The sequence below is a fragment of the Haliotis rufescens genome, unplaced genomic scaffold, assembly GCF_023055435.1.
Source record: "Haliotis rufescens isolate VD_foot unplaced genomic scaffold, xgHalRufe1.0.p SCAF_40, whole genome shotgun sequence".
In the NCBI taxonomy this organism is placed as follows: domain Eukaryota; kingdom Metazoa; phylum Mollusca; class Gastropoda; order Lepetellida; family Haliotidae; genus Haliotis; species Haliotis rufescens.
The window spans coordinates 1117449-1142479 of NW_025964113.1; the positions used below are offsets into that span (position 1 = coordinate 1117449).

Genomic DNA, 25031 nt, shown 5'->3' on the forward strand with positions numbered 1-25031 from the left:
AATCCAGTGCTTAATATCGTGAGCATCGATCCACGCAATTGGGATGACATGCATCAACCAAGTCAACGAGCCTGACCAGCCGATCCCGTTAGTTGCCTCTTACAAGCAGTCGCTTTCTACGGCAAGCATGGGTCGCTGAAGACCTGTTCTACCCCGGATCTTCACGGGTCATCAGTATACTAAGTTACAACTATTGGAAGTCCGTATACTCCTTTTTAAAAAATAAACATATATACTCTGCAAAAAACGCACTCTGCCTGCAGTGCTTAATGCCAACTGTCGGGGGTTCTATTGTTGCTGACGTGCTGGCAGTCGTTGATCCAATTCATCACATAAATGTTTTATTGGAGGGCCATGGCAGGATCTAGGTGTTGTGATTGCACTGCGGGAAGAGTGGGTGAACATTCCCCAGGCCACAATTCGGGAGCTGATTGCATCCATGGGACGACGATGCCAGTCAGTTTTGGATACTAATGGTGGCCATACAAGATACTGAGCACAGAAGGCCTTCACCTTGAACATTTACTTTTCTATAGTGCCATATGAAACCCAAGTCAATGAAAATGTGTGCAAATTTTGAACAATTGATTACCATATGTTGATTATTTATGATACATAAAGTATACATCTAAAGTCACTTTTGCGTGTCTTTATTTGCAGAGTATATAAACATGTCAAAGCCCGGTAAGCATTGTCAAATCCTACATTCTCGGGCTCGAGAATTAACCTGTAATGTCATAAGTTACAGGGAGCCTGAAGAACGTACAAATATACTACTCAAAAGAAGTTAAGGATCACCTGATTCTTTCATATTACTATAGTTAATCTCTCATGTCATGACGGATTAACTTTACCATTATGAAAGAATCGGGTGATGCTTAACTTCTTTTGAGTAGAATAGATCTCAAGCATTGTCAAAAGCTAGCATTGCCACAGGACTGACTGTATCTTCGCTGAAGGACATTAGAATGTGAAGACTATAGTGCTATGATTATCCAGTTCAATCAATCTTTATTTCACGTACTGAAGAGGCAACAGGCCTATAGTACAATTTGAAGAATATACAATTTTATACAATTTATGTACATATCTCACCAAATCACCTCACGTCATTCCACATCGCATCTCAACAGTCACATAATTTCACACATACAGTACAATACCATACCCTGTAATTTCATAAGACTATAGTGCTATGATTATCCAGTTATTCCAATATAAATCCAGCTGGCAATTCAGTATGCTGAAGCCCCAAGCAATCACATGGGATTAATTAAGGAGTGTGTCATTGATGCAACTATCCCTACGTTGTCTCAACCTTCACAATCATCTGATGGACATGACACTATTCGTTATTGCTCTATGGGTTAAAAAGCATTCCATTTTTACAGCCAATGAATTTCCGTCATTGTCACGAAACTTCTCAATTGTTGTTTTCTATGCAAATGTGCTGTCACCCTTTTCCCAGTCATCGGGTACCTCACATGGGCATACTATTATGTGCTATTGAACTCGCCACTAGACCTCGTTGATCTGACACGCACAGATCCATCGTACAACTCGCCTCGGACCACCCGCTACCCCTTTCTTCGCAGTGGTACGCGTCAGTGGGTGGACCTTATTCGTCGTACGGGGTTAATTGTCGGGGCACAACTCAACTTATCCTGGCCAAGAGCCAGACGGTGTTTTGACGCAATACACGCGGAGTGTGGCCTATCCAACGATAGAGAACTATTCGGTTCATCGACAAGTAAAGATTTATGCTACATCGAGCTGATGGGAGAGCCAGGGTCGTTATCGACGTCGCTAACTGCGTACGGAAAATCAGCTTGGGCGAAATTCAACGCTTGTGATAAAATCTGACAGGGGTACCCTATCCTCATAATGAGGCGAGGTGAAATGGGGTTTAACGTCGCATCTAAGATTATTGCGGTCATTTTGCGACGTACGTGTGTGGGTGGGGTTTCGGGGGGGGGGGGGGAATTGCTTGGGGGGGATTGCTTGGACGAGTCCAGTCTAGTGCCGATTTTATAGTGCTCGCCCACTGAGACACCATGCCGCACTTTTAACACGAATGACTCGCTCAGACACAGTATACTGACTCCGAGCCGACCAGGCCTTGTTTTATCCCCTTAATATCTAGTGCCAGACAGGGTAACAAGTACCATCCTTCATCGTCTGTTGGTATGACGCGGTCGGGGTTCGAATCCCGGACCTTCCGCTCTCGGGGCGGACGCTCTATCACTAGACCACGGAGGCGGTCCTTAATGGTCAGAGAATCGAAATGTTGGTGTGATGAGTAACCTTCCACGCCAAATGGGTAAAGGTGTGTACATTGTTCTCCAGTCCCTGTCACTTTGACAGATGTCATGTTTTCATTTTATAAGTGTTCATGTTGTATGTGGCACTGTTCTGCATTACCAGCCAGCATTTGAATGCCATACGACTTCATTGCATCCCTACCTGGATGGTTCTATTTCATAATCCCCGTTGTCGTTACCACTGAGAATACAGTAGGTCAAGTTGTCGCCATCTGGATAAACTCCCTGCCCAATATCAAATTAAAAACAGGTATGGAATTTTCAATATGGTATACATACATTGTTTGTTGTTTAACGCCGCACTCAACAATATTCAAGCTATATGAAGGCGATCTGTAAATAATCGAGTCTGGATCCGAGTCTGGAAAAATCCACGCCGCAATTGGGATGCGATGACATGCATCAACCAAGTCAGTGAGCCTGACCATCCGATCCGGTTATAGTCGCCTCTTACGACACCCATGAGGTAATGAAAACCGATTCTAACTCGGATCTTCAAGAGGCAAAAACTGAAGCTGTTCTGTTCTGAGTTTCTCGACTCGACATGCACACACATGAACAAACAAACAAAACCAAATTTAAAGTCAAAACTGATTTTCATATTTCGCGCGAATGGAACTCGGGGCAAGTGCGAAACAGTGGCCAAAAATTTCGCGCCAAATATCCAAGATGGCTGCGCACATGAACAGATGACCAATGTCAAAATAATTTGACGTTTTTATGAAAACAGGTGCGGTATGAATTAAATTTGGGAAAATGTAATATTCACATTGTGATAATTTAGTTATACAGCAATGAAACGCTACACCTGTATTCTATATGTGCCAATACAATCAGAATTAGGCAAGGACTTATCCTCAAGCGATAGCGTTGTATCACCTGAAGACACATTACATTCAGATCAAGGCTAACACGTGATGCATACCAAGGTTGTTGGCATCTGTTCGATCAGTTTATATGCGATCAAAATTGGTAATGCATATTTCATTTCTACAAAAGTCTCATGATCTACATTGCAAATAGGCCCGTAGCCCAGAATGTTATTGTTATTCTCAATCAAAACAACGATGACATAGGCTTATCTATCGTCCAGATAATATAGGTGGCGGAAAATTCAGAAATACAACGTTTTATTTTGCAATTTGTCAACCATGTTCAGTTGTCATCATAATATTAATGCCAGGGAAAGTTGTCCTGAGGGGTGAAATAAAAAATCATACACATGAAAAATGAAACGGAGATCGCCAGTACTGACATTGAAGGGGTCGTTGTCAGCAAGAGTACTACAGATATGGACCCCATTTCTGTATACACAAATGTACCCTAGATAAAATTAGAATACAGAAATGTATCCGGTACCAAAACAGACGGATGAGTCCATATTCGTCAACCTGGTAACCGGTTCATGTTGTTCAGGTTTGCCTAATAATAGGTGCATGCTGGGTAATACTGTGTGCCTGGCAGAATATACACTGTGTATGCTCGTTTCTTATATAACACACAGGAATGCATCTCATCCAACAGTATGACACAATTTGAAAAATATTTTGTTAAAAATGAAAAAGAGATTTAATTGGATAAATTGTGTCATGTTTGGACAAAGTGGAACTGAGTGCGTAAGCGTTCAAGGAACCGGTTAAGAGCTCTGCACAATCCGTTCAAAGAACCGGTTAAGAGCTCTGCACAATCCGTTCAAAGAACTGGTTAAGAGCTCTGCGCAATCCGTTCAAGGAATGCAATGAGATATGGACTCGTCCTAGGGTACGTTTCTGTATATTGATTTTGGCTAGGGTATATTTCTGTATACAGAAACATACCTGGGGTACATATCTGTAGTACCTGTGCTGACTACGACCCCTTCCGTAGAACTGACCTGCTTGACCAACTAGAAGTTAAATGTTATACAATATTGATAATCAACATAGCCAGTGGATACTCCAAATGTTTCCAGATCATGAATCAAAATTCATACATATTGTTACGACTATTTTAAACACATGGTTTAAATTTAAGTTTAAACGGAAAGAAACTGCCAGTATAACGTGACTTACGTGGGTAATGTAAGTGATAACGAATCCTAGCACTCTTTTCTATGATGCGAGTAATTTAGATTGTGTGGTCAGGCTTGGTTACATGGTCGAATGATTGCATGTCATCATGCCCCACAGGGTTAGAACTGAACTCACAAGCTTTACTGGCCCAGGTAAAGATAAAATGCCCATGTAACGTTAAAACAATGGGGAAATGTGTACTAGCCCCAGGATAGTGGGCTGTTGCTCTAACCCTGCCCCAGCTGCATGAGACGTTGCTTCTAATATCATCCCCTGGTTTGTCCGACCCAAGCTTGATTTTTTTACAGGACGTTGTGATATAGTGTGAATGTTGCTGGCTGTGGCGTAAAACAACACTCACTCTCATTATCATTTTGATAATGATAATCAATGATAATGAAGTACATTTATTCATTAGCTGACCTACACACACTAAAAGTACAACTTACATATACACAGATTATAGTTCTGTTTGGGTCACTCAAAAAGATCAGCAATTTTGTATGGGTCAGCTAATTTGGGGGTCGAACTGGCCAGTCATAACATCTTGTATTCAATAAATGGAGGGGGGAAATGATGCTCTAGCCTAACTGTAAATTCCTTTTTCTCTTACAGATACCAAAATGCTGAAGCAGATAGTGAAGAGTGTATTTCTGTTAGCATCTTCAGCAGTGGCTGTGCCATATACGGTGGCATTCTTATGCAATGTCCTATATGGATGGCCACAGTCTCGGGACAAGTACAAACGAGCATTCCATCCACGAAAAGTGTATGCTCTAAACTATGCTGTGTTGCAGAAACTGCTCATCTTTAAGTATGCCCCGTTGTACTTCAGATGGAAATTTTTCTACAGCAATGCTGATCGCTCCATCCTTGCTAAGGTATCTGGTAATATATTTTCAGTTACCGGTCTGAAAGTCAAGTGTGCTTATGTTGGGGGCTGTTAGTTAATTGTCTGTCTTTGTAGACATTTTAGACTGTTGACTTTGCATATCCAGGTGAGTTACAAAATTATTGAAAGCAATAATTTGTAAAGTTTTATATATTTATATTAATTATATATGTAGGTTGTTGACAAATTGTAACTTGGTCCACTAGTAATTGCCTGTCAATGTTAATCTGGACCATTAAATTTTAAGATTAACGTGTTCAGAATGGCTGGTGGAAAATATGAGATGTCAGTCACCATATTTTGTTTACCTGTAACAGATAAACAGAAATATATTGGTGAATATTAGCAATGTATAATAATGATGATGATGATGATGATGATGATGATGATAATAATAATATTAATATTAATAATAATAATAATGTGCTTATTCAGAATACTCTTAATCCACACCCTAAAGCATGGGCAAAGCACTACATTATTACCACAGTCAATGAATCAGTGTACACTCAAATTTTAGTATCAGCTCCCTGGGGAGTATATGACCAATGTTGCCTAGAGGGTTAACACTTAACACTCACATTTCTATTCACCATTCACTGTTGGGTGAACAGTGGCATATTTTGAACAAATTGTCTTGCCTAACGAGACACCCCATGTAACAGGTGATTGAGTGTGGGGCTGGACCGAAGCCCTACATACGCTTGGCTGTCAAACTTGCCAAACAGAGTCACCCAGCCAACTATTCTCTGCGAACAATGTTGCTTAACAGGGGTAGATTTAGCAACAGATTTGGATGTAGCCAGTAGGGCTTGCTTGTATAAAAGTAATTGGCCCTTCTGTGAATCTCCAAACTAACTGGCCTAAAACTAAATCGTTAATGGTGGAGGCCACGAAGTTGCTGAACTTAAGGTCGCATAGCCACCTAGCAGGGGTGTGACAATTTTAGAACTTCTCACCCCAGAAACATCTTTTCCTGCACTCTTGAGATTAAATCTTGGCTTCCATTTGCCTCATTTCGTGGTGATTTTTGAGCAAATAAAGATGTCGTACACAGTGGCATCCGGTTGTCGTTCTACTGAGGTGATCAACATGTATCTTTCTTTGGGTTAACCATTTACACGACCTCATCCCACCTAATTATTTTCTCTACGAAATTACATGATTCATGAGCAGTGTCCAATTTATGGAGAAGGGGTGAAATTTTGCCTAGCCAGACAGGCCATCTGCTTAACGTTTCAGCAAGCCCTTTGTAATTTTAACTGGCCATGGGCCAAGGGGCCAGCAATTAACATTGTCCTATCATGACGCCATTTCTGGAGATTCGAACATACGCTCGCAACTTGATGATGTTAAATGGATGATGCTATCTTTGATCATGTTGATACAGTTGTGTGTTGTTCCTCTTCGTACTGTAGTGGGGGCACGGGTGGCACAGTCGTCTAAGGCGCCGCGATTCGCTGTGCAGAGTTGCGTCCCTTGGGCACGCCAGAAGCCTATGATTGTGGGTTCGAATCCCGGTACGCCCCAATTATGTTTCTAGGTTTGTCAGCACCATACCCGTGCTCCTGGGTTTCACCGAAGTGTTAAACGTCTGAGACCTGCATCACTTCGGGCTTTCCTCCCACATCAAGCTGACACACCGTGATATAACTGGAATACTGTTAAAAGCGGCGTTAAACCCAACTCACTCACTCACTCACTCACTCACTCACTCACTCACTCACTCACTCACTCACTCGTACTGTAGTACCCAGTTGTTGACAGTTAGACGTTTCACCATTTTCTGTAAGGCTTTAAGAATGACGTTTGTGAACACAATATATATATATATATATACTTGTTTTTGATGTTTGTGAGAATATTCCGAAAATACCAAACAAAAAAAACCCTGTTCATAAAATGGACTTGTCCGTCATTGCCAAGATCGGATTGTAATAAGCGAGCCATTATTGTTTAAATATGGGTTAATATTTTTAAAGCTTGTACATTTTATACATTGATCCATGCAATCATAATACAATGACATGCATCAACCAAGTCAGCGAGCTTGAAAACCCAATCCCGTTTGTCTCTTCTTACGACAAGCAAAGATACCTTTTTCGGCAAGCATGGGTTGCTGAAGACCTATTTTAACCCAGGTCTTCACCATGTTCACGGGGCAGTTTTGTTAGTGAAAAACAAAAACAAAAATTAGATAACTGGTACCATCCTGAACCATTCAAAGTTTTATTTTAGGTGCAATGAGAACATTTGTTTGTTTCTTGATGACAGGAGATTTACAAGTGAGATAAACAAGTCAAAGATGTGTTATTGTTTTTCAGGATTTGTCTTACGGACGCAATGACCGGACATTAGATGTGTATTCCCCGTTTCCCCACAACCCTGTTGAGCTGCGCCCAGTGGTGATCTTCGTTTTCGGGGGGGCGTGGGGATCGGGGGACAAGAGCAGGTATGGATTGCTGTGCATGCAGATTGCATCCAAACTGGGGGTGATTGTCTGCTGTCTCAACTACTCACTGTATCCACAGGTAAGGGTCCTGTATGTAGATACTGTGTTTATATGTAATGTTTGATCATGTTCAGTATAATGTCTTGAGTATATGTGATTTTGTCTTGTTACTAAATATACATTCTAGCATTACTCAATTGTGATTGGGCAATCAGAGGTTATCAAATCACAAAGTACCCCCTCGGACTGAAATAGCCAATCTGATGTCTGCATCACAGTGAAAGCTAATATTGTAATGTAATATTGATAGAATAGTACAGTCAAGTCCTGTTAATCCGACATCGATGGTTACATATGGTTATGTCGGATTAAAAGAAATTAAGTAGTATCAACATTCGTGATCGAAAATCGGACAACTACACGATAGATAACGATTCAAACACGTAATAAAAAAATAAAAAAATAAATATTCATATTGTTATGTTACATTGTTGGCGGAATATGTTTTCTATTCATGCAACCTCTAAAGTTTAACACAAAACAACTGTTACGGACTTTATGACTTATTCAGAATACTTTAAAAAGCATAGTCTGGAATTGACGTTGCAAGCTTGAAACTGGTACCGCAAAGCTTAAGAAAGCTGCTTTCTAAGTGGCTAACGTTGACTTCCTGTTAGTCATTTCATTGGTAGGTCGAAAGGTTGTTCTGACGTGAGATTTAGGTAATCTAAGCATGAGATTAATCCTGTTTTCTTTATTTAAAGCATTAATTGTTTATTGTTATGCAGCTACCAGCCGATTCGTCTCGCATCACAGCACGGGCTGTGTACTCGCGGACAGATGACAACGGAGTACGCTGATCACTGTGTCGGATTAAAGAGACTGATTAATGAGTGATTTCGGTAATTCGTTGCAAATTAGGTGTGTCGGAGTCGGAGTGCGAGACTCTCGGATTAACGGGTCTAAATAGCACTGATTTAGTCGGTTCCCATCATTAGTGTCAGATAAAGCTGATTGTCGGATTAACAAGACTTGACTGTACTTCTTTTTCTGTTATTGTCAGTAGACATTTTCAGATCATGATATGTACACTTATAGGTTACAAATTCAAAGTTATGGTTACTACAATATTCAAAGTATGTGTGGCAATACATTTTGTGCAGAAAACATGAGAACTTTTCAAAGATAATGTATTTTAAAGTTTTGGGAACAGGAGACTTGTCACTTTTCTATGTACGACTGTGACGTCTTATCATTTGTGTCACAATGAGGCAAATGACGTGAGGTGTAAAACGAAACCTTGCAAGTCTTGCTCAGGTTTTTTTGAACATTCTTCTTTATTTTTACCATGTTTAGAAAAAAAGTCTTAGTGCATTTTAAAGCCAGTGTCATGGGTAATGCACCAAACTGAAATCCTGGTTTAGTGTTCCCAAATGTAGTGTTGCATCAGTACAAAACAAAAAGTGTTATCCTACCTTCACAACAGAATGATAAGATCTGATTGGTTCACATGATCTTGATAAATTATTATGTATCCCGCCTGGGAAGGAAATAAATTTCTCCACAGGAGAATAAATCCCTTATACCCCGCCAAGAAGAAGACAGGCTGCATGTGGATTTGTGAACGGGAAAATAAATCACTTATACCCAGCTTTGAGCTGCACTCTTTATCAGAGTCAATGAAAATCATGTGACATCAATTTTGAATTTGTTCTAATTCTTTTACAATGGCACATCAAAACATGTCAGTATGCTACATTCGTTGTAGCAGAATCTTTCAGGGTACATGTGGTTTTATGCGTTCAGGGTACGTGTGGTTTTATGCGTTCAGGGTACGTGTGGTTTTATGCGTTCAGGGTACGTGTGGTTTTATGCGTTCAGGGTACATGTGGTTTTATGCGTTCAGGGTACATGTGGTTTTATGCGTTCAGGGTACATGTGGTTTTATGCGTTCAGGGTACATGTGGTTTTATGCGTTCAGGGTACATGTGGTTTTATGCGTTCAGGGTACGTGTGGTTTTATGCGTTCAGGGTACATGTGGTTTTATGCGTTCAGGGTACATGTGGTTTTATGCGTTCAGGGTACATGTGGTTTTATGTGTCCCCTGTTAGGTTTGTACCACTCGCCTCCAGCTTGTAGTATAAAACATAACACAGTCGCATATGACCACATGTACCTAGCAGAGTGATACTGCTACAACATACTGTAATATAATAAACGCCCCACTCTAATGGCGATATTTGCTAATATATTGGCTAGTAAACAATCCCAATTAGCACCCCTTCCGATTGATCAATGTACATGAGACTTATTTATTCGCGTATAATATATCTGTCGTATATAAACATTTCAGGCTGTCAGCATCAACCACAAAATTTATCTTACAACTCTGTTTTTTTCACCAAATTAATAGTCTAATAAGAGTCCCCTATTTCTAATTTTGATAGCGTCCTGAGCGCTTATTACATCGAATACAGTATATTATCCTGGTTATAGTGAACTCAAAACTAAGTTCCATAATATGACATAACGATGAACCATCAAAAACATGTTTTTCATGGATTGATCGGTGGTAAGGAGATAGTATTCTGTTTGGGAATATGAAAACATCTGTTGCACATGCAAGTATGATATAAGCTGTCTTCATTGAAACTTTGACCTAAATTGATTGTGCCCTAACTATTCTGTAATATCCAGTTTCTTTTGTGCAATCTCTTATTACCATTGTTAGTTATATCTTGTTCATGTTGTTACGCCTCAAACAGAGGTATTATGTTTCTGGCTTATAGGCGGATCCAGAGGCGACTAACGGGATCGGGTGGTCAGACTCGCTGACTTGGTTGATGCATGTCATCGTATCCCAATTGTGTGGATCGATGCTCATGATGTCAATCACTGGATTGCCTGGTCCAGACTCGATCATAACAGACTGCCATCATATAGCTGGAATATAGCTGAGTGCAGCATTGCTCAACAAACCAACCAACCAACCAATGTAAAACCCAAATCAGATATTCCTTGGTTGCCATAGTTACTATTGTGTTGTGTCCAGGGCTATGTGGATGATATGGTGCAGGATGTGGTGGACGGGATCAACTGGGTGCATGAGAACATCCACACGTACGGAGGCAACAAGGTATGTACTTGGGGAAAGAGTGTGAATTATGCACGAAAATATGGTACATGTTCTATGGTCTATGTTCTATGGTCTATAGAGACATGGTCTATCTGTGTTTCCTTTTAGTCATCAAATTTGTTTTCTTAAAGACTAGTCCATAGTACAAGTGGAAACCTGATTTCACTAGTCCTCGGACCTTGTAACTAGTCCTGCTTGTCCTCAGCATGATTTAGTAGTCAGTACGATTTATTGCAACCTTCATAATTTGATATAAATATGTTGCCTAAAGTATGACTTATCAAAATATGATTAAGAATATTTTGGTTGGAATTAGCGGGATTTCTGCATTCTGTGAATCCCTGACTATGGATAGGAGAACAATTTTTTCTTTCATTATGTTTTGGGTTCGATTCCTCGCAATGTCATACCAAAAAATGTTAAAAGATGCTATTTGTTGTTACCCTGCCTCTGGCAGTCAGTATTAAGGGGATAAAAAACAGATTTCTGTGTCTTAGTGTGGTATTTATAATATTCATTCAGCTTCGGCAAGATATCTGAGTGGGCTAACACTATAAAACAGACATTAGTCCAGACTAGCACAGACACACACATGCGCACGCACACGCACACACACACACACACACAGACACATAGACAGACAGACAGACACACACACACACACACACACACACACACACACACACACACACACACACACACACACATACACACACACACACACACACACACACACACACACACACACACACACACACACACACACACACACATACACACACACATTGCTACATAAGTGCAATAACCTGGAATGCGAAGTTAAAGCCATTTCACCTCACCTCGCTTCAATATGTTTTGATTCATTTTCATCTGTACAGGATCAAATAATGCTGATTGGCCACTCATCAGGGGCCCATCTGTCGTCCATGGCAATTCTGGAATTGTTGCACGACGAACGCATACAGATCCAGCCCTTCAAGGGGAGGCAACTCCAGTTTGACGACCAACACTACACAGGATCCAACAACAACAGTAACGGGGAGGAACAGGAAGGTCAGGAGGGCAGCTCCGGGTCTTCCGAGTCCTTCGCCCTCCTCAGTGATAATGGGGACCAGCACACTAATGACATTAATAACAGTGCAACGAGTACGTTCGAAGTCCTCAATGGGCAGCAAGCAGGCAAAGAATCCACTATGGCCAGCAGTGAGAGCAGACCCTCTGACGACAGTATGGACGTCATGGCAAGTCCCACGGAGGAGGGGGCTGAGCAGGTGGGCGTGGCTGAGGGAGGAGGTGGGGAGGAGGAGGAAGAGGAGGATAGTGGGGACGATGACTCAGTTGTGACTGTTCGACCCAAGGATATTGAAAGACATGCTACCCTGGTGGATCTGTGCAAGTCGGTTAAAGCATTTGTAGGTATGTGTTGTATTTTTACCATCACAGAAGGGAATAACCCTTGGGGATTGTAGGTGAGAACAGGTCCCCTGCAACCTCTGCTGGTATTTAGAGGCGACCAAATGGATTGGGTGGGAAGGCTCGGTGAGATGGATGGATGGATGGATGGATGGATGGATGGATGTGGTATGAATAGACAATGCCGTTTAGAAAGTGGTATCAGTGTGGGTTTGAATCCTGAATGGGACTCCACAAAAGATATTACAACAACGTATATTACACTTAGGTATTGTATGTCTTGATGTACCAATCCTTTCATTCCTTGTACATACCTCCAACTGTGTGCTGCAGGTTTAGCTGGCGTCTACAACATCGCCGACCACTACGTCCATGAGTATGGGCGGGGCGTCGAGGACATCTCCAGCATGGGGAGAGCCATGTATGGGGAGGATCACTTTGAGAGGTTTTCCCCCACAGTCATTATTAAAAACCTGGGCAGGAGTATCAGGTGAGAGTGCTGCAGGAAAAGGGATTTACCTGGGCTACCTTAGATGGGGGCCCAAGGAACTCAAAGCCTATATTGTAGGGGTCCCAGGTTAGACATTGGGGCCCCAAGCTAGAAAATGGAGGTTGCATAGAAATGTGAAAAATGTAATGGACCATCAGAAAACATATTGGCAGCAATGTCTCTCTTTGTTGTTAGACTGTTTTGCATAATTTTACATTTTTTCACTGGTTTTGCCTTGAAGTTTGTCATGACATTATGGTGAGGACATCAAGTTGCAATCATAGCTTTCATCGTGAGTTTTGGATTCATTAAGCATGTAAAGTCTTATCAAGGCTGAAAGTTTCTTAATTTATGCATCCCTTGCCAGTGGTAAAATCATTTTATGTGCCATTATGTCACACAATAAGATTATTATGCAGTGATGTTGTGAGTGAAACAAAGCAGTACAGGTGGCCAAGTTGTCTACGATGCGGCAATGTTGATGTGAAGAGTTGCTTCCCTTAGGTGGGCCAGAACTTGTGATAGTGGGTTTGAATCTTAGTTTCACCCTGGTTAGGCTGACAAGAATAAAAGAATAGTTTTCCAGGGAATGTTTTTTGGAAATTTAGTGAGGGCAGGGTTTTGTTGTTTTTGTTGTTGTTTTTTTATGCTGTTCAAACTAGTATTTAACCGGATATACAGTTGTGTGCTCCCTACATAAATGTTTTCCTTGATGTGTGAAATACTGGAATACAGTATTGGACTACCATTGGACTACCAGTGTGTGCATAATACATGCGTACAATGAGCTTTGATTTTATTTCACAACACGACGATGTTATCGAGCACACAACACTGGAAGAAGCATGTCAACAAATCAGTATTGAAGTACGCAAGTTCATCTTGTTATTACACTATCTGGCTATAAAAGTGTTCATTGTGTATCTGGACGTACTTTGTAATCCATTATATTACTATTATCTAAGATTTCGTTCAATTTTGTTTACATTAATTTCGGCGAAATCTGATCAACAAATCACATCAACTCACAATGAACTCGCCCTGAAAAGAACATTTTACTCGTAAGAGATACAAAGTCTTCAGTCTTCCTATCACTGTATTGAAATTTCTGTTCATTTATGATATTAGCCATGACATTTAGTATTTTGTAAACTAAATCATCCATGGATAGGGGAGAAAATGTCTCAACAGCTGATTGCTATTTCTTCTTATTTTATAGGACAAATTAATATGTAATCTTAATCTCTGCGTATGAAACATTGGCAGGCATACAGTACACAAAACCTATTGAATTTGTCAATCTTCGTGTCTCGTGTTGTTTTATCATATACTTCTTGTTTTTATTGAAAAATTTGCAAGCGTCAAAACAAGCCTCTATTGCCGCAAATGACTATAATGACATGCGCAGTAAAGTAGTGCTACTGTAAACGTAAGTAACTGTGCATATATTGGATCGCATAGTTTTTCACTCACTCACTCACTCACTCACTCACTCACACTCACTCACTCACTCACTCACTCACTCACTCACTCACTCACTCACTCACTCACTCACTCACTCACTCACTCACTCACTTTACCTCCTTTCGTCTCCAGCCTACCAAAGATGGTGCTTGTCCATGGAACAGAAGACAAAGTGGTTCCATTGTCATCGACAACCAGATTCAGTGATGCACTAAGTGACATTTTCTCGGACGTGACGGTGCGGGTGTTGCCAGGCTGCGACCACTTCGATATCATGCTTGACCTCATGATGCCAGAGCGCCGGTTCTATGACTCTGTAATGGGGATTCTCATGGAAACATGCAAGAAAGTGTTTTGATGGCAACTTTGGAATAGTTTAATCTAATCTGGCCAGTGCTTGAACAAGTCATTGTTATGTTTTAATTATATTTGAGCTAATCACACCATGTTAACAGCACTGTTTTGGCTTGGTAGAATTTCATATGTTTAGATGAGTTGTTTTGTTATTAATCAGGCAAAACTGCTTTGAAAGTGAATCTTGTTTACAGTGTGTGTAGGCTCTGTTTTCTTGTTGATGGAATCAGGTAATATAGATATAAATTTTATTATATGTTTATTATTGAGTAATTTGCGGTTGAAAACTGATTATTTCGCACATTTTGGTATTTCAAGCCAAATAATACAAATTTTGTCCTTAAAATATATGTCAGTTCCCAACCAATACCACATCCATCTGTTATGTTGAAGCCAAGAAAAATATTGATCATTCGTTGTGAATTGCAGCACTCTGCCATTGAATAGTCAATATTCCCCTCCGCTAGATCTCCCGTGACTCTTAATGTTACCAAAGATGTGACACAGGACACGCTATCCTTTCAAAATGGCCTCCATTCTGCAGCAGACGCAGGAAGACCCTGCTGGAGACATTGCCCGCCATCTGAACACAGCTTGTTCCCTGTTCTGTGTCCGTAAGCAGTAGTCAGGGGACGTAGACTTCGTATATCATTCATCACCACTCGCCCCTTTCCGTCACCTGCAAGAAGACTCGTCCCCCTATCGATGAATGTTATGTGCGAAAATACGACAAACCAATCAGAATGCGCGTATGATTTCAAGTTCTACATCAAAGAATCCCTCAGAAATAATTTTTGATTTTACATATGTCCTGCGTCTAAAAATATACCCAAGACACAGTTAAGTGTGTTCAATCACACTGTATAACTCCGCACGTCCCGATGTGCTTTAAATTGCATCTGAAATATATGTGAACCATTACGCAACGAGTTGACAATTGTTTTAGGTATGCCCGTTTGCGCCAAGACGGAACCCGGTCGCACAAAATGGCCATGAGAGGGGCACGAGTCGCTATTCGGCTTGTCCTGGAATAACACGAGTTGGTCACGAATGTTCATATATGTCCAGTGTGTCTGTTGTCACGTGACCACTGTATGGAGCGTACAACCCAGTATTGAGGGTCTCAGTTCCATGCTGCACGGAGGCATCCCTCACTGGTAACATAATATGGTAAGGCCACGTCAATTGTCACCTTGTTTCACAGATACATCTTTCCTAATTCTTGGTAAGGTAAACAACTCATTAATGATTGATGTGGTTTTTTCAAATCATGTACATGTACTTGTGTTTTTTTCATTTTACACAAGAGGTTCTTTAAAGAAAAGAAAAGAATTATTAAAATTTATTATTTCAAAATCATATCTTTAATTCTTATCATATTTACTTTCCATGGATCTTTTGTTGTTGGACAGGATCATGTTCAAGTCATATTTGGACTGTTATTATAGTCTGGAAACTTTGTAGAACACGAACAGATATCGATCTGGCATTATAAAGTATAATATTCAAAAGAAATAAAAGTACACCCAATTCTTTCATAAAACTAGTGTAATCTGACATGACAGATTAATTATAGTGTAATGAAAGAATCATGACCTGATAGATTAAATATTGTGTTATAAAAGAATCAGATGTTCTTTAACATTTTTAAGTAGTATATTAGCACATACAGGCATATATGTAGTGTCAATATATACTGTGAATGATCATTAAACCTTTTTTTTCTTATGAAAAACATGGAAAGGCTAATTTATTGGTTTGGGTTTTCTTATTGTCAAGAGTAGGTGTACAGTTTTGCATTATTTTGTTTGATTTCCTTATGTTTGGGATGAAAGAGAAAATGTCCAAATGGATCTTGGTTGATGTTCTGGTAGCCTGTTGTACTTAATGTCCGAGGATAGACAAGAGGAAAGTGTATAGAGTTCACAGGAAAAACACCCTGACTTCATATTGTCATAGTAGAAACAATTCTGATGATAAAATTTAATCATTTTGTTTTTGCCCCAAAATTTTTTGAAGTACTTGACCTGATAACTTCATTTTCTTGATAATACATGTAGTAAGCTGACAAGACCGAAACTAGCTTATTGTGTGCCAATTATTAGTTGTGTCTAAAGCAGAAATAAATCTTTTTTATTTATTTATATACCTTTGCCTGAAATCCAAGAATATATGTCTATATCTGGTTTGAACTTAAGCTTAGAATATTCTACTTTATAATCCGACCTGTGACGAGGACCCAGCAGTAATGAAGACTGTAATAATGAAAGTTAAATTAAAATGTCCTGGTCTTTGCACGGATGTTAAAAGTTGGGGGCCCTAAACTTAAATACTACAGGAGCAAACCTCAAGGACTCAATGACCGCCTTCATTTTGAAAACTAATACAGTATTGTATCACCACTTTCATACTAAAATATATATGGCTTCCCATCAATTTTGATCATCAAAGCCCGATGTCAGATTTTTTTAACTGCACCTTTAATACATTGCAGAAATATATGGGCATTTTTAGCTATATTGTCTTGGTATTGATAAGTTGCGTGAATAATGATGTATTAGTCCATCTTCCAGAGGCAAGGGAGTTAACTCACTATAAGAGTCCAGTTTCCACCCTTGCTGAACTAGGCTGGCGTTATGTTTTGGCTGGACTAACGAGTCTATGCATAGACCAATCAAAATCGCATAACTAAATTGTCATCCGGTACGTAAAGTGCTGTGCAGATTTCGGGTGATTGCAGGATTTGCACAGCATATGTATCGCCAATTTGGCATCAACAGATATTTTCTATTTTTTTCATGAATTAATCAAGGTGCTCACATGATTTGATGCACTTCGCAAATTTTATTTTAAAGCAAATGCAAGTGATATGAGAGGTGTAATCTGATTGGTCAATAGGACAGACATAGAAGGGACATAACTCATAATAGCCACTGTTAATTGGCGCTACAATCAAGTCCATAAATTCCAACCTAGTTCGGCAAGGGTGGAAACTGGACTTTCATGGTCAGTTAACTCCCTTGCCTTAGGAAGATGGTATTAATCAGGCTAATCTCCATAGTATGGCAGTGTTTAGTATTAAGCATTAAGTCAATGGGTCCTTGTCATAGCTGTGATGTTGAAGACTGACGGTGTCCCTAGATTCAAATACCGGTACTACAGGACCAAACCCCTATGAACCCTTAATTGTGAACACAGTGTGCTATTTTCAGCAAGATGGAGTGCTATGGTGTTTCATTGTATAGATGTTATGTTTTCGCTGAAGCAATTTCATTATAATCAGATCTATTACTCCCAATACATTTTTACCCTTGAGGGAAGATGTGAGGACCCCTCCACAGGAGGTTGTGTCAGGTGAACCCATTGTAAATGAAGGTCAGGTTGAGTGGGTTTTGGAGCTAATCACATGTCAGCTTTCTTAAATCATTTGGCTTCATTCCTTTCCCTCTTTAGAATTTAGAATATTTCCCTTCAAAGGTACTCCCTTCTGGGTGTAGATGCAACGTGCTCAGAAACGACAGTATAAAATAACTACAATATGATTGCCTTATTCATGTACATTCGGAACTTATCCTTTCAGTTTGTTTATGAGTCAGATTGATACAGAAATCAGATATGCTAGTCTACATGCTTCACTCGTACTGAGAATTTAGAAGCCTTGAAGCTGATTGGCTGCATAGGAAATCCACTGGCATGACCTCTCATGTAAATTATTGGATTTCAATGAGATTGTTGCTTCAGCTCATTTATATATGTCGTGGGTTCTGTATGTGATCATTTAGGAGTCGTATGTTGCCATGAATCCGTGCAATGTTACATTGAATTACATACCTGAAAAGGTCTATTGTTTTCATATCAAGTTTCCTGCAATTGCCTCAGAAACTTTAGATTTTCAGTTTTATTGTTTTACAGTTTGATATAAGGTATTTAGTTTTAGTTGCTTTCTTTGTGGATCTGTCGATCCAAATTTCACAAATGTTTTATTTCTGTTAAATATTTCAGTATCCTGGTAAATAGTTCAGTAGTGGATAATATTCAAAGTAGTTGATAATGGAAATGAAAACATTTCACTTTTGAAGAAAACTATTTCACTGGTTATTTTTACTAATTAATCTTTGTCTTGAATGTTTTTCTGCAAATGCGAAGATTATGAGTCATCTCTTTGAAGAAAACGCAGATGATGATGATGATGATGATGATGATGATGATGATGATGATGAACACAGTATTGTAGGTGTTTGCTGTGGAGTGTGCAAGTGAGTAGCGTTCTGCATGTTCGGAGTGATTGTTGTGAATATTTGTTACATATGGCCTCGACTCAGGTTTGTGGGTTCCTGGATGCTGTCAAGTGTCCTTGGTATTATGTTTGTCTTTTTACTTGTACTATTCTGCTTGGGATGTACGCTGATTGTTGTGTTTTGTCATTCAGTTTATACACAAGGTGTTTTAATAAGTGATTATGCAGCTAATGTCAATGCAAATCATTGTAGATTTTTTCATTGATCATGAAATCACATATATGCATTTTCTAAACCGATATTTTGATGGTCGAAATTGAGATTTGAGATGACATTTAATTTGCTTTAAGAAATGAATGGGGTTTGACTTGAAACTCGGCAATGTTACACCTATTTCATATATATATAATATAGTCCTCACAAACAAGGGGTGGACAGTGTGAGCAACCAACAGTACATGCTGAAATGCAGTCAATGTGATCCCAAATCCAGATACTATTCATATTGAGTAGCCATTGGTGACCGCACAGTCCCCATTCTAGAAAAGGGCACTGGAGAATTCCTGTGCCCTGAAATACCCCAAAGAGATCTATGGTGCTGAATAGTTTCTGATTATTGATACACCAAGGTTCTGCTTGCAACACATGCCTCTATTGGTTTCCAGAACGTTAAATGTCTTTCATGACTTGATGCAGTCAGTACATGATTTTTTTATAGCAGCCAGCTGCCATTTTTAATATGAAAATGGGTTCTGTCTGGCTGTTGTCTTGATTCAGAAAGTGCTAATGATTTCTTTATGTTGCCTGTAAACCAAAACAATCATAAAGTTTCATGCTTCATGTAAAGAGAGTTTTTAAAAATATATGTTACCTTGCCATATGTATGATGTCTAAGTAATGCATAATCCGTGTGTGTTCACTGTCTGCAGTTGTGTTGTATGTCACTGATAATGGGTAACATATTTTATAGGGCTGGGACGGGTAACTCGGGTACCCGGGTCGGGTGGGTACTGAGTAGGACCTGGGTACCCACAGGACTACACTTCAGTGTATGAATGACCAGATTGTTTAATATATATATCTAAATACGTTTTGCCAGGGCTATGCTAAAAATGTTCTCGGACATTTTGAGACATCCTAATAGGGTGGTGGGTACCCGGGTAGTAAATTTGGACTCGTCCCAGCCCTAATATTTTAGTATATAAAGTGTCTATTTCGGAACATCCAAATATAGGTGAGCTCAGTCGTTTGTTTTACTTTTTATTTATTTAAAATGGTTTTTTATTTAATTTTGTGTGTGTGTGGGGGGGGGGGGAACGGAATTCGCAATATTTCAATATTAAAACATGGTAAAAGCCTTCTTTCAAATTATAAAAACTGGTTTATCTATAATGAAGCACAACAAATGTACGATGCAAATGGCATAAAATATGGACAATTATGGGATAGTGATACAAGTTATGGTTCAGTTCAGTATAAAAGGTTTGGGATCGAGGACTCCTGATTCGGGTCGGTCAGGTGAAGGGGGTGTAACGATACATCACCAGTGCACCAGTTTCATGAGATGATGATACGATACACAATATTTCTTTTCTGTATTGATGCAAGACGATAAACTTGTTAAAATAATTACTTGCTACTGGTTTAATTACACACACATCCCTAGAGTTTTTGTCAGTGCAAGACATGTTGTAATTAGTGTTTCAAATCCACTGCAGAAAATAGCGCCTCTGAACATGTGTCTACAGCTAGCTTTCCTTTGAACCTGCTCTGAACTATTTACAGTCAAGAAGTTTATCATCTTCTCGAGGCAAGTGAGTTAACTGACTATAAAAGTCCAGTTTCCACCCTTGCCGAACTAGGCTGGTATTATGGAGTTACATTTTGGCTGGGCTAACGAGTCTATGCATAGTCCAATCAAAATCGCGCACCGAAATCGAAATCCGGTTCGTAAAGTGTCATGCAGATTTCGGTCGACTGCAGGATTTGCAAAGCATGTGTACCGCTAACTCGTTGTCAACAGATCTTTTCATGTTTTTAATCAAGGTGCTCACGTGATTTGATGCACTTCGCGATGTAAGACTCGTTTGATCACAATATAGATCTTGATTATCGATCAGATCGTCTTGACTGGGCGCCAGCCTTTTGTTTGAAGCAAATGCAAGTGATACGAGAGGTTGAATCTGATTGGTCAATAGGAGAGGCATAGAAAGGACATTACTCGTAATAGCCACTGGTGGCGCTACGATCGAGCCCAGGAATTCCAGCCCAGTTCGGCAAGTGTGGAAACTGGACTTTTAAAGTCAGTTAACTCTCTTGCTTCGGGAAGATGGAAGTTTATGTGCGTATAGTGATTCGTATTGTGACCCTGTTATAATGTTTCACCCTTAATATTTTTGTTTAAGCCTTTTATTATGTTACAGCTAGAATGTTTATCTGTGACACTTTGCCTGAGACAGTTGGTGTCTGTAGAATACAGTCCCAGAAAAATTGCAGAAACTTTCTTTATTTTCAGACTTTTCTCTCAAATTTTGCACTCAAATGATGCCCAAACATTTAACATACGATTCAAACATGCAAAATATAAATCATACCATAACACAATATTTGAACTGATTAATTTACATGATTAAATGTTCTTATGGTATTATGACTACATTAAAGTTAAACCAAGTCTGAAATGTCTAAAAGCAAAAGATTGAAATGTGTTTAGAAAAAAATGAGTTTGTATTAATGAGGGGGAAATGGTTATGTTTTGTATCACGTTAAATTCCCAATTTAAGTAAGTGATGTTTTTACCGCAGAATTTTGGTACTTTTACTGCAGACTTCGCTTTGGTCAGATAATATATTTAAACAAGAATGTCATATGTCAATGTACTTATCAACACAAGAAGTATCACTTGCCACAAACCCTTGTTTGTTTCAGATTTAGTAGGTTGTTTTTTATGAGAAAAGATTACCAGAATATATATTTACAAATTCTGTTTTGCATTATGAAAGGATTTTATTTGTTGAAGAGTACAATGTTAAGTTTTTGTCTTCTTTCCCAAAAGAATGTTTTTCTGTCAACTTGTTTCGTATATTACGTTTTTGATGGTGTATTCACAAGTGACCTATGGAAGTATGTGGATTACTGGATCGTGAATGAATCAAAGTTTAAAGTTGGAGGATCTTTTTAGTTGGTTTGTTTGTTGTTTAACGCCGCACTCAGCAATATTCCAGCTATATGATGGCGGTCTGTCAATCCAGTGATTGATATCATGAGCATCGATCCACGCAATTTGGATCGGTGACATGCATCAACCAAGTCAGGGAGCCTGACCACCTGATCCCATTAGTTGCCTCTTACGACAAGCATAGTCACCTTTTACGTCAAGGATAGGTTGCTGAAGACCTGTTCCTCCCCGGATCTTCACGGGTCTGGAGGATCTTTTTAGAATTATTTGCATAATGTCATCAAACTGCATACCCTGTTTCTGTTCACTGGGTTTTACGCAGCCTTGTAAAAATGTCATGATGACTCACCAAGGGCAAATCCAGCATTTTCAAAGGGTAGGGGTCCAAAAAAACAAAATCCTCCCTTGGATAATTTTACTGCCTACAACATACTACATTTGGTTTTCAAAATGGGGATTGCGGATCCTTCACCATAACCAGTTACAAGTTATAAGGATTTGAAAGTAAATGTTAATTATTTATTGAATATAAGTATTTAGTTTCCGTGCCAACCTTTCCAAATTCACATGGAATCTCTCATTTCTATGAGTGGCAGTGGGTACAATGTGTGAAGTCCATTTCTGGTGTCCCTTGCCGTGATATTATTGAAATATTGTCAAAAGCGTTTGTGTGCTCAATAGTTAAATGCCAGTATAAAGATTACAGCAGCAGCTTCCAAGAGGGAATGTCCATTCCCCATGCATTAAGGAAATAGCAACCAGGTCTCAAGGTCAGTCATTCTTCGGGCAGACCAGTAATTATTTGCTCTCCTATCCCATTGTCAGGCTGCGGTGGGGGGTGGGCAGCTGCTATTTACTGTGCAGAAAGCTGTGATTGCAAGTTCAAATCCCAGATTAATCCAGATTATATTTCAAGGTTTGTCAGCACCCATGCTTGTGACAGATCTGCATCACTTCCGGCTTCCATTAGGCCGACACTCGGTGACAGACTGGAATACTGTTCAAAGAGGTGTTAAACTGACGTTTTCTCCATGGAGATATATATCATATCATATCATCCATCCCTCCCAGATAATAGGGAGGGGCAATATGTAGCAGGTATCCAAGATGAAAATAAAGTATCTTACGTATGCTTTGCAAGTCTATTTGTCCAAATGATCACCAACCTTTAAGGGAGGATGATGTTTGTCTTTACACACTGGCAGATATATTCATATTTTTTCATATTTTTTATTTATTTCCTTGTGCCTCTGTATATATTTGTCTTGTGATGGTTATGTTCGCAACACTTAATGCTTATGTACAATTAGAGATCATTCCAGCTTGGGCATTGTGTTAATGTTAATAACTGCATGGGAGTTGAACAAGATGACCGAATTGTGATCACATTATGTAGACATGTTTTAATAAAATCTGTGAGTAAAGTTTTGTTGTGTCATTCTTTACCCCCATGGGGACTCTGAGGGCAGAATGGTCACCAATACCCATGCTTGTCATGGTAACCAACCAAGGAGTATATGGTGGTATATGTGCAGCCTAGCTGATTGTGTCGTGAGGAGAAATGGGGTTTAATGTTGTAGGGCTGGGATGAGTCCAAATTTACAACCTGGGTACCCTTCCCCCCTATTACCCGACCCTACCCGAGTACCTGCTGTAGGTATCAAGAGGTAGGTACAAACTGTCCGATTGGGAAAAGTTTGACCATAGCTCTGGTAAAATGTGTTGAGATACATGTATAAAATGATCTTGTGTATACGCTGAAGTTGACTGAAGTTTTATTTTTATTCAAACATTTAAAAGTCAGAAGGAAAGGGCGTAGTAGTCAGGAAGAACTACGAACATTAGTGACTTGTAGTTTCAACAGAGTTTTAGATACTTTTTGTCATTGAACAATATATCATGTAGCTAACCATGGGTCTTGGTAGTCCTGTGGGTACCCGGGTCCTACTCAGTACTCACCTGACCCGAGTACCAGAGTTACCCGTCCCAGCCCTATAATGTTGCATTCATGTTGGAACCCACTGAGGTACCATGCCACAGTTTTAACATGGATACCCCAATCAGACACATACAGACTGACCTGTGAGCATCCGTGGTACGATAGGTCTTCAGCAACCCATGCTTGCCGTAAAAGGTGACTATGCTTGCCGTAAGAGGCGAATAACGGGATCGGGTGGTCAGGCTCACTGACTTGGTTGATGCATGTCATTGTATCCAAATTGCGTGGATCGATGCTCATGATGTCAATCACTGGATTGTCTGGTCCAGACTTGATTATTTACAGACCACCATCATACAGCTAGAACATTGTTGAGTCCGGTGTTAAACAACAAACAAACATACAGACTCCAAACAGATCATTTTTTGTTTTGTCTCCTTAATGCAGAGTGATAGGCAAATACGAGTACCATCTGCTCTCCTTGCAAATGCTCTGTCCACTATATCACGGAGGGGGTCTTTGAGTCATGACTGGAAGGCATGGAATGTTGCTGGTGCCTTCAGGCATTGGTCAGCTTGATCCCTATTTTATTTTGTACGGGCTGCAAGGATATACCAGCAGCTGGACTATTGTTTTATATAAAAAACATGCACTAAGTGAGGGACGTTTCAGATACATACATTCTTCAGATCTTCATCAGTTGTATCTTTGCATGGATGCTAGTTACAGTGCTGGTTGATAGGGGTAAATCTGGGATAACAGCACATCCTGACACAACTCTGTATGCCAGTCTTAACATTGTAGAATAAGCCTTCAGCAACCCATGCTTGCAGTAAGAGGCAACTAACGTGATCGGGTGGTCAGGCTAGCCTACTTGGTTGATGCATGTCATCGTATCCCAATTACGTGGATCGATGCTCAGGATGTCACTCACTGGATTTTCTGGTCCAGACTCAATTATTTACAGACTGGCATCATATAGCTGTAATATTGTGTTAAACAACAAACAAACTTGTAGTACTTGTAGACAGTATGTAATCTAAATCTGACATAGGACAGATGTCAAAAACGTCTTTCACCAAAAAATAAACAAAAACAGAAGG

The 25031-nt window shown here is 39.7% G+C and overlaps 1 protein-coding gene across 1 annotated transcript; it reads left to right on the plus strand.

The window, feature by feature from the left end:
• The first annotated feature begins 2976 nt into the window (after positions 1-2976).
• LOC124138133 (isoprenylcysteine alpha-carbonyl methylesterase ICME-like) lies at positions 2977-20734 on the plus strand. Its single transcript, XM_046504672.2, has 7 exons — positions 2977-3051; positions 4988-5253; positions 7589-7795; positions 10770-10853; positions 11732-12269; positions 12600-12756; positions 14353-20734. The coding sequence occupies exons 1-7, from the start codon at positions 3042-3044 to the stop codon at positions 14576-14578; spliced, it is 1488 nt and encodes a 495-aa protein (XP_046360628.1). The 5' UTR covers positions 2977-3041; the 3' UTR covers positions 14579-20734.
• Positions 20735-25031: the final 4297 nt, after the last annotated feature.

What these genes read in the sequence shown, in the direction of transcription:
- LOC124138133 (XM_046504672.2), top strand. An exon ending in ACACGTACGGAGGCAACAAG is followed by an intron (nt 10,854 to 11,731) that starts GTATGTACTTGG and finishes TCATCTGTACAG; the next exon opens with GATCAAATAATGCTGATTGG. An exon ending in GTCGGTTAAAGCATTTGTAG is followed by an intron (nt 12,270 to 12,599) that starts GTATGTGTTGTA and finishes TGTGTGCTGCAG; the next exon opens with GTTTAGCTGGCGTCTACAAC.